The 9,269-nt window shown below is 38.6% G+C and overlaps 1 protein-coding gene across 1 annotated transcript; it reads right to left on the minus strand.

The window, feature by feature from the left end:
- Positions 1–6,903: 6,903 nt before the first annotated feature.
- On the minus strand, positions 6,904–8,746 carry plekhg5b (pleckstrin homology domain containing, family G (with RhoGef domain) member 5b). The gene is made up of 2 exons (XM_015057432.1): positions 8,258–8,746; positions 6,904–8,163 (listed from the first exon to the last, which is right to left on the minus strand). The coding sequence occupies exons 1-2, from the start codon at positions 8,743–8,745 to the stop codon at positions 8,154–8,156; spliced, it is 498 nt and encodes a 165-aa protein (XP_014912918.1). The 5' UTR covers position 8,746; the 3' UTR covers positions 6,904–8,153.
- Positions 8,747–9,269: the final 523 nt, after the last annotated feature.

Genomic DNA, 9,269 nt, shown 5'->3' on the forward strand with positions numbered 1-9,269 from the left:
GAAAAGTTTGGGCCCCTTTTTTTGGAGAAAAATATAAAAAAATTTTTTCCTTTTCCCGGGGTTTTTAAAAAAAAAAAAAAAAAAAAAAAAAAAACGAGTAAAGTGGTTAGACCTTTATTTAAAAAAAAACATTTCTGACTCTTGAAAGTGAATTTAGTCTGTCATATGTTTTGTGTGAGTTGTGTATAGATATTTTTAAATTACTTTGATATTGTACTTATTTTATCTATGAGTTAGCACATGAGGTCATAGCCTAGAATAAAAGTGTATTTTTAGCTGCCATCACAAATAATACCCTTGGTTCATATTGGTTGTTGATGTCTCTCACCTTTCTCTTAGCTATGACTTAATGGTTCTCTTTTAGATTTAGATCAGAAAGGTCACTGGCCATTAAAACAGTGATCTAGTGGAAGCTACCACAATATGATTATTAAACAATCTGTCAGTACATATGGAAGTTTATGAGGGTGTCAAGTCTGGTGGAAAATTAAATCCACCAGATTTAATTTGTGAAGGGTGTTGCTTGTGCCCCTTTTTCCCTACCAAATTTTTCTTTCCACTCAACTTTCTTTTAACATGCTCGAATGGAACACACTGTGAATAATCACTTTCTTTTTGTGTTTTAACTTCCTTGTCAAGTCAGCACTCCACCCACCCTGATTGTGTAGGAAAACATACAATCTTTATTAATAGTAATAATAATAATAATAATAATAATAATAATAATAATAATAATAATAATAATAATAATAATAAACACATTTTCCTAAATGGTAGTCTAAACATTCTTTATCAAAGGCAAAGACAGTCCAGCCTCTAAAATACCCTGTTCTTTCACAGCCAGGTCTTTGAAATACTTAAAGGAAATGATTTTATATAGGCTTATTTAAAAACTACATGTATATGTTCAGCCACTTTGTATGTGTTTGATTTTATTTCCTGTATTTTGATCCCCTCTGGCCCTTCAATGAAGTCAGCCATCCTTCCAGGTTTGCTCACACTGGAATTCACTTCCTTTTAAAAAGGAAGTGATTTTGTTGCTGAGATCAATGGGAGCTAAATAGAAGGGAAAATGAAGATGTAGTTCATTGGATTCAGTTGATGAAATGTGCATGACAAGATTTGAATGATTTCCTTATATAATTTACTGGTGCTGTTCAGCATCAAGTCTTGCACCTTTTTCACATTTTGTCTTGTCACAACCACAAATTTTCATGTATTCATTTTGGATTAGGGGTGACAGAAAAATGCAAATGTTAAGTTGAGAGGAAATTAATTAACACACACACACGTTCCCATTTTTTTTATATTTGGTTACTTCAGATACAAATGGTGGCATCTGGATTTTTATCGATGGGTATCAGAGAAAAGAGAAACAATAAATATGCATACCACATTGATTTTAATAAAACTAAACCCAAACCATTGTTTTCTCTGATTATACTGCAGGTATGTTGCATTTGGGTCGCTGTTTTGAAACCACTGGCTACCCCCTCCTCTGTGCACACCACTGATAAATCAGGACATCCACTCAGCTCAGGTATTAAGCACAGAACACATTGTCAGATTAATTGAGCGATTGCAGTGTAAATATTAAATGTACCGGACTTACATGTTAATCCCTCTGTCCTCCTCTTGTATTACTCCTCTTCCAATGAGGCTCCATTTAATTTAGAAAAGACAGATTTATGTTTCATGTTCCAGACTGCTGCCCTAAAAATACAATATTGTAATTACAGTAAGCTTCTTATACACTAATACAATTACTGAGGTGAGGAGTTTACACTGTTGTGTGAAGGTGAGGCCTTATGCTCTTTTGATTTTCAGAAACAAGTTTTCTAGGGATAAAGACAATTGATCCTCAAGCATATGTCACATCTTTGAGGGATGAATTTATGCTTCCAGCAGCAGCTGGTAAAACATTCATCAGCTTGGTGCTGTTGGAGGATTGTGGGGTCAACACTGAAGCACTGCAAGTCCTTTATTTTAACAACACCCTAATGTAAAATAATGATCAAAAGTATAACTCTTGCACTGTTAAACAGAAACTACACCCAAAGCATCAAAAAGGGAGTTGCTGTTTTTGCAAATGTAGGAATTTAAGTTTGAAATGACTAAACTACATACAAAAATGACATAATTAAAGCATCTTGATAGATTGAAATTCAATTGTAGACCCAATTGGGCTTGATGTTCAGCTTTAATGTGCAGTGTTTAATGTACAACAGTAAAAGAAAAAAAAAACTAAGCTTCACAATAACAAGCATCTCTTTAACAAGGCTGCAGATAAACTGGGTACGCCTTACTTAGTCAGTTAGATGAACTGCCACAACGTTTAGTTGAACCCATAACACATTCATAGGGTAAGGGTTAGGGATAGGGTTAGGGTAGGGTTAGGGTTTGTCATTTCTGACTGCAGCTCTTGGCTCCAGTCAGAGTTGCCTTAAAAAGGATGTTTCAGCAGGGCTATCAGACTTGATCATTAACAAAATCCTAAGTCAAACTTTACAATCCAAAGAGACATGTTTTGCACTCAATCCAACTAAATAAAACCTAAAGCTACAAATGTAACATAATTTTTTGAAATAATACTATTTATTATTTGTGACTATCTGCTAAAGAGCATTTGTCAGAATGTTTAAAGAACCACAATTTTATTTCAGGCTTTAAAATATGCAAGGAATAAGTAACAATAATTATCATTATTATTACTGGTACTTTTAATGTCATTATAATGTAGAAATTCAATGACAAAAAAAGTAGTGATAGTACTATGTAATACATGCAAAACAAATGCATGTTCTAGAAGATTTTCAGTTTTTTTTCAAAGACTTTCTATAACAGAAGTAATGATTTTTAGGTCATTTTCAGTTTTATATCATTTTAATTTAAGGGTATCTTTATTATTATTTTTATGTTGTAGATGGCCCAAGGAGCAACTTGTACCTCAGGTTGCAGATCCCCAGCCTGGAATAAAACTTTGAAAATATCTCAAGAGTAAAATTTGGTTACCACAACACTACCTGCTAGTTTAGGTAGGAGAAACTGTCATGAACTGAAAATCTGGTTTTTAAGGTGCAGAGCAAAAAAAGGGCATTTATTGGAAAAAAAAAAAACACCCATATTTAAACTTTTTGGTTAACATAAAATGCTATCAGAGACAGGGAAAAAAGTGCACATTACCTTAGCAGACTTTCCCTACACTGAAACATGGTGGTAGCAGCAACATGCTGTGGGGATCCTTTTTCTCCAAGTACAACAGGAAACTGGTCTTAACTGCAAAAAATTTGATCCAAGTTTCATTTTCTGGCAGGACAATGATCTTAAATAAGCAGTTTATAGCATATCCACATGTCAGAATGGCCCAGTCAAATCTCTAAGTTATGTTTCAAAGAAAAACCGGCACAAATACAATTTTCTATATGTGCAAAGCTGTTGCTGTTGCATCACAAAAGATTAGAAGTTGTAACTACAGCAAAATATGGTTCCATGAAATCTTCAAACATTCGCACAAAAGGTTTTTGTTTGTGTAAAGAACGTAAAAATTGAAGACTGATTGTAACGAGAAAACTCTGTAAGGGGAAATTAAACACAACCATACAAGTTCTGTGGTACAGGTGATAAATGAGTTCCAAAAATAATCAGACTTGATTACATCAATCAGTGTTGTCCCACTACTTCCTTGCAACGTGTTTAAAGACTTCATCCTGACATCACTGTTGCCATTTGCCTGCTTAATGTGGTCTATGAGAAGGAAAGGAGCCAGATGTTCCCATGGTCCATGTGAAGGTCACCAGTCTGATGGTTGTGATCGACGGCAGATGTTCCCAGAGTTAGCCACACCATATGGCTTCCACTCATCCACAGGCCTTTTCACAGCACAGCCCTTGTAAACACGATTCAGTGTGCTCTTCCCTTTTTTTTGCCCCTGTAGAACATGTCCTAAATCCAATCACATAGTCCCTTTAAAGGGGATGAGGTTGATGAATGGGAATGTGTAGCGGTAGTAGTGACCCATAAGCCTCTGCTGAGATTACAGGCAGCCAGTCAACCTGCCCTCGTCGGGGCACCAGGAAACAGCTACAGCTTAAAGAGGGATTGTTTAGAAAGACAATAGTGTCTACCTGGTTTTAATCCCTTGCTCTAAAACAGTCCAGGGGATTGACAGAGTTTAATAAATGAAAGTGCTCCTTTAATCAGGATTTGACAAAGTGCCCCTTTGTGTTAATCGGACATTTTTTACAGCATGGTTTTTGACATCTGCCGCAGTGAGTGGTGTTAACCCTCCGTTGCCCTGGCTGCACTGAGTAAACATTTCCACCATCTCAGCAGCAATAAAAGGGAAGAAACATGGAGTCCAAACCCTTGTTGCTCGCAACAATATCTCCCCTTGGGTTGAATCATCAGCATCATCTAAAATATAGGTGTTATTACTGAAAAACATAAATGTAGCATCAACAGCCTGTTTTAGAGTTAACTACATACTAAGACACATTGTCATCAGCATAAAAGTGCACTTTAGGTGGCTTTCACAATGTCATTTAAAACCAAATGAAATTTAAACAATAAAATTAAGCCTTGAGGGACTCCTTTTAAAACCTGCAGGAAACTGGACTTACACAACCATCTGCAGAAACAGTTCTCTAGCCAAAAGTTTCTATAGCAGACTTTAATTGCTCAAAATGAACACAAATAAAAATATGTGATGATTATCATAACCACAAAGGACTGCTTGGATGCAATATTTGGTAAGATTAATTTAAAGTAGAGTGAATGCAAATTCTGCATGACAATAAGACGTTTGCCCTACTGGACAGACTTGTCCTTCATGTATATTTTCAGTGGACAAGATGCTTAAGAACAGAGTGGTGGGGACATTTCGAAAAAAAATAAATAAATAAATAAAATAAACTAAAACTAAAAGTCAAAATGTAGGTTGATGCTGAGTGAAACATGCTTTCACATGTTTTCCTGTGATCTTGCAGCTCATATTTTAAGCATCAATCTAAGATTTGTTTTTCAGCAATAAAAGAATGAAAGCCATCACTTTTAGCAGTTTTGGGGGGTTTAATATATAGTTCAAAAGTCTAAAGATAATCCTTTCTAAGAAATGTATTTTTTGTTTCCTGCATGCAAAGCAGCTGACTGTCATTACATCGGGCAGCATTTATCTGCAACTAATCTATAGAGGCAACTGGCCCAGAGCCATATTGGGGGGACAACCTCATTACTTACTTAGCAGAAGCTAATCGAACAAGAATGTGTAATTACATCAAAACTAAAATGAAAATCTGCATTATAATAATTAAAGTCCAGCATATCAGCAGTGAAGCATGATAAAATAGTTTAAAAACCCATGGATTACAACCGTAAATCTGAGCAGGCCAGATGTGAGAGCAGGAGGGGCCACATGCTTTCTGAGGCCAGATTAGGGCAAAAATCCCACAGCAGCGCTCCGTCTTTTTTCCACCCCAGCTTAGAGGCTTGTGTCGACTCAACATGCTGTAATCCACCGATTAGCTGATATAATCACCTGTAAATACACCTTGGCGTTGACGTTACCCGGGGCCAGCAAGCTCGGCTCCGACGACCTGAATGCGTGCTGAAAGCAGAGATGAGTCGGATGAACTTTGTGGGAAGCAGACGGCGGTCCCAGACAGACAGCTGTACTCGATATGTGATCCCCGATTTCCCAGAAACTCGGATGAATTATCTCCGGCTCTAAAATGCTCCCAATGAATTGAGTAAGTGCTTTGACAGAGCTAAAGTAATGTTTTACCTCTTCTCCCACAGATCAGCTTTTAATAGAGATTTAGAACACATTACATTGTTGTTTTAGCAGATGTGTGGACACAACAATGAATACATTCACAGTGTAAGATTAACTAGACCCTTTAAACATTTTCACATTTTTCTAGTAATATCCTAATACGCATGAAATAAGACAACTTACAAGTAACTTTTCAGCAAGAAATAGGAACTTAAGTCAAAAAAGGGCGAGAAAGTATTTGTGTCACTGCCAGATTATTTAACTTATACAAGGCATTTTTCCTAAGTGAAATAATCTGCCAGTGGAATTAATACTTTTACCATTAACAATAATTTCTAGATGTTTGAAGGCACTGCTTTCCATCTGTTCAAATAATTATACCAGTATAGACATGATGAATATGTCGAGTCATCATCAAGTTCTCAGGAAGGAGACAGTTCTGTATCTCAGAGATGAAAGGGTTTGGTCCAAAATGGGCAAATAGACTCCAATTAAAAAAAGCAGAGGAAGTCGTTCCTTCAAAATAAATATTAAAATGCCAGAACACAGTTTGCAAGCGAACACAGGAACAAAGATCTTCATTTTTGGATGTCTTATGGTCTGATGAAAGTAAAGTGGAACTGTTTTGCCAATATAACTATAGCTACTTTTGGAAGAAAAACCAAAAGTAGCAAACTGCTCCTAACTGTGAATTTTGGTGGACATGGACAACAACCCTAGGCATAAAGCCAAAGTGTTTACAAAATGGCTTAAGGACAACAAAGTTCTCATGGAAGAGCAGCCCAGAACTTCAGCAAACTGTTAGGAAAATTTTGAAGGTTAATAAAATCTGACATTCTCTCATTACTGTGGCATTTAGTAAATATAAATTACTTTGGTAATTACAACTGACCTAAAAAGGAAGGTTTGGACTGATTTAGCTGCAAATAGTGAGAAAAAAGGTGTGTGTGTGTGCGTGTGTGTGTGTGTGTGCGTGTGCGTGTATTCAACTGCATCTCTTCTGGAATACCCCAGAACATGCTATTTTCCCACTTACAACCTGTCTACACTAAATCCAAAACAGACGTGTGGATTGATAAAATTCTGTCTATTTCAATATAAACACAATGACTGTATTGAAAACAAAAAATTTAAGGTATTTTGTAGGGTTTTTTTTATTATTTCATAAGACACTTTGTAGTCATTCCTGAAAGAAAAGACATGATTTTGGTTCTTGGCATGTTAATGCCTGACATGACAAAAAAACCAAAATATTAACAAAAACCATTTACAAATCATGAAAGCAAACATAAACAAAATCTTATATATAAAACATAGCAGGGGTAATAAATATTACACACAGACAAAAAAAACAGAAGTAAACAATTTCATTTACCTATTTGGTTTGGGCAAAAAATAAACAGTTACTGATCTGAAAAGCTTTTGTTTTTATCTTCTGGAGAAAGTTGTTCAGCTAAAGCTCTGCAGAATAATCACCACAAACCTCATTCTTCAACCTGCTAACATTACTCAGAAAGAAGCATGTGTAGTGAGACTTTCCTCTCTTCTTGTGAATCCATTTTCATTTTTCTTGTGTGCGCCTCAAGTCGAAACATGTATAGTGCAGAAAAAAAAATACCAAAATGGCTTCAGTCACCCATTTTTAGTCATCAGTTCAGCAAAAAACGCGAACAGTAAACACAAAGTTGAAATTAAGCTGAAATGCGATTGGCTTATTTGGACTGCTTTTTTTGTGGTTGTTTTTGTTTTTAGTTTTTACACAGTCCTCCCATCTCTGGGTGGGTTTGCATAATCAAAGGAGACGGAGATCAGTTTCGGTTCAGTCAAGAATAGAAAACGCATCATACGCAAGCGACTCATTACATGGCTGAAAATTTCACTTCTTTGTTTTGTACTTAAAACTGTGCAATAATTTCCTTTGTTGAAGCAAATCAGGAGCAATACAAGTGTCCAGGTATTTTTTTGTTTTTTCTTGCCAACACACAAGCGTATTCAAGATTTGGTGTCTCTTTCTTCAACTCGTGCGTGAGAGGAAGGGAAGAGTTCCATGTCTCCTGTGTGGAGTGCCGGGACGAGGCTGTCGGACCTCCGCCTGGACGTCTCCTCGCTGCAGGTTCCAACCCTCCAGTGCTACTTCTCTTGCAAAGTGCAGGCAGTTAATGTCCCCTCCCTTTTTGTTTGAGGAGTCCAAAAACCAATGAAATATTTAAAAAAAAAACAACTAAGTGATTGTTAATGTATAAATAAAAATGTCCAGAATAGCAACTGCAAGGGAGAGGGCAGTGTGACAAAGAGTGCAGCTGTGTCTATAGAAAATCAGTCCATCCAAACAAAACAAGCGCCAACCCTTGTGATGTTGATGTCGCTCTGCCGTTTGGAAAAGTTATACCTCCCTGGAAAGAGAGAAATAAAGATCAATAGGCATGTTGCTACAGATGTAAAATTATCTAAAATCTGCAGTTTGAAATTTCAAAAGCAGCGACTTACGATGCCGTCAGCGTGGAGTTTAGAACAAGAGTGGTGCGTATCTTGTAAAGCTGAGCTAACGTTAGCTTCTTGTGCTGGGCTGGAGATTTCCTCTTTTTGTTTTTGGGTGAATTCGTGTCCTCTGTCGTCGTCGTTGTCGTCGTCGTCTCGCATTTACCATCTGCTCTGCTAGATGGCGCCGTCTCCCCATCCGGCACTTCTTGTGTCTTACGGTTGAGCATGGCCTCGGCCCGGCTCAGGCTGGCCTGCAGTTTGTCGGAGGGCATGCTGGAGCTCAGGCAGTCTTCGGAGCGGTTGAAGCCGTTCCGCCGCAGCTCCGACAGGCTCTGGCTGTGAGCCAGAGAGGACGGGTCTACGTCCGTGCAGTCCAGTTCCTGGGACTCAGAATTGAAAGAGTGCGTGTGGGACACGGGGTTTTCCTCGCCGTGGACTCGCTGCAGGAGGTTGTCCTCCGAGCGGGAGAAGGTCAGAGAGGTCAGCCTCTGCATGCATTGAACCCTGGACTGCACAGGAGGCCGCCGGCGAGGTTTGGTTGACTGCACCACAGACAGCTGGGATCCTACAGATGCATTCTCTTCCTCCTCCTCTTCTTCTTCTTCGTCCTCCTCTTCTTCTTCTTCCTCCTCCTGTTCTTCTACTTTCCCATTTTTGCCAAACTCCACCTCCTGGTCTTGCACTTCCTCCACCTCCTCTCCCTCACTCTGGATGGGCTGCGGCCTCAGCTCCTGCTGAAACGACTCAGGAGAGAGGGTACCATACGCACTGTCCATAGAGAGCGACCGCCGCTGCGGATCCAGCTCCTCGTTCTCCTCCTGAATCTGTCCGATGTAAATGATGGGATGCACTCGGTAGGTGGGCTGCTGGAGCTCGGACCTGTCTGACAGGAGAACCAGGTCGGGCTCCGAGTCTCTGCCTGAGCATTCCTCAAAGTTTGTGCTGGAGGCAGGAGATTGCTGGTGCTCAGTCGGCTCATCCACATCCATCACAGACAGGGTCTCGGTCGAACCGTCTG

The sequence above is a fragment of the Poecilia latipinna genome, unplaced genomic scaffold (genome assembly GCF_001443285.1).
Source record: "Poecilia latipinna isolate Pla-1442-1.1 unplaced genomic scaffold, P_latipinna-1.0 Scaffold1461, whole genome shotgun sequence".
In the NCBI taxonomy this organism is placed as follows: domain Eukaryota; kingdom Metazoa; phylum Chordata; class Actinopteri; order Cyprinodontiformes; family Poeciliidae; genus Poecilia; species Poecilia latipinna.

Coding starts and splice junctions, on each gene's coding strand:
- plekhg5b (XM_015057432.1), bottom strand. CDS start 8,745: ATGCAGAGGCTGACCTCTCTGACCTTCTCCCGCTCGGAGGACAACCTC.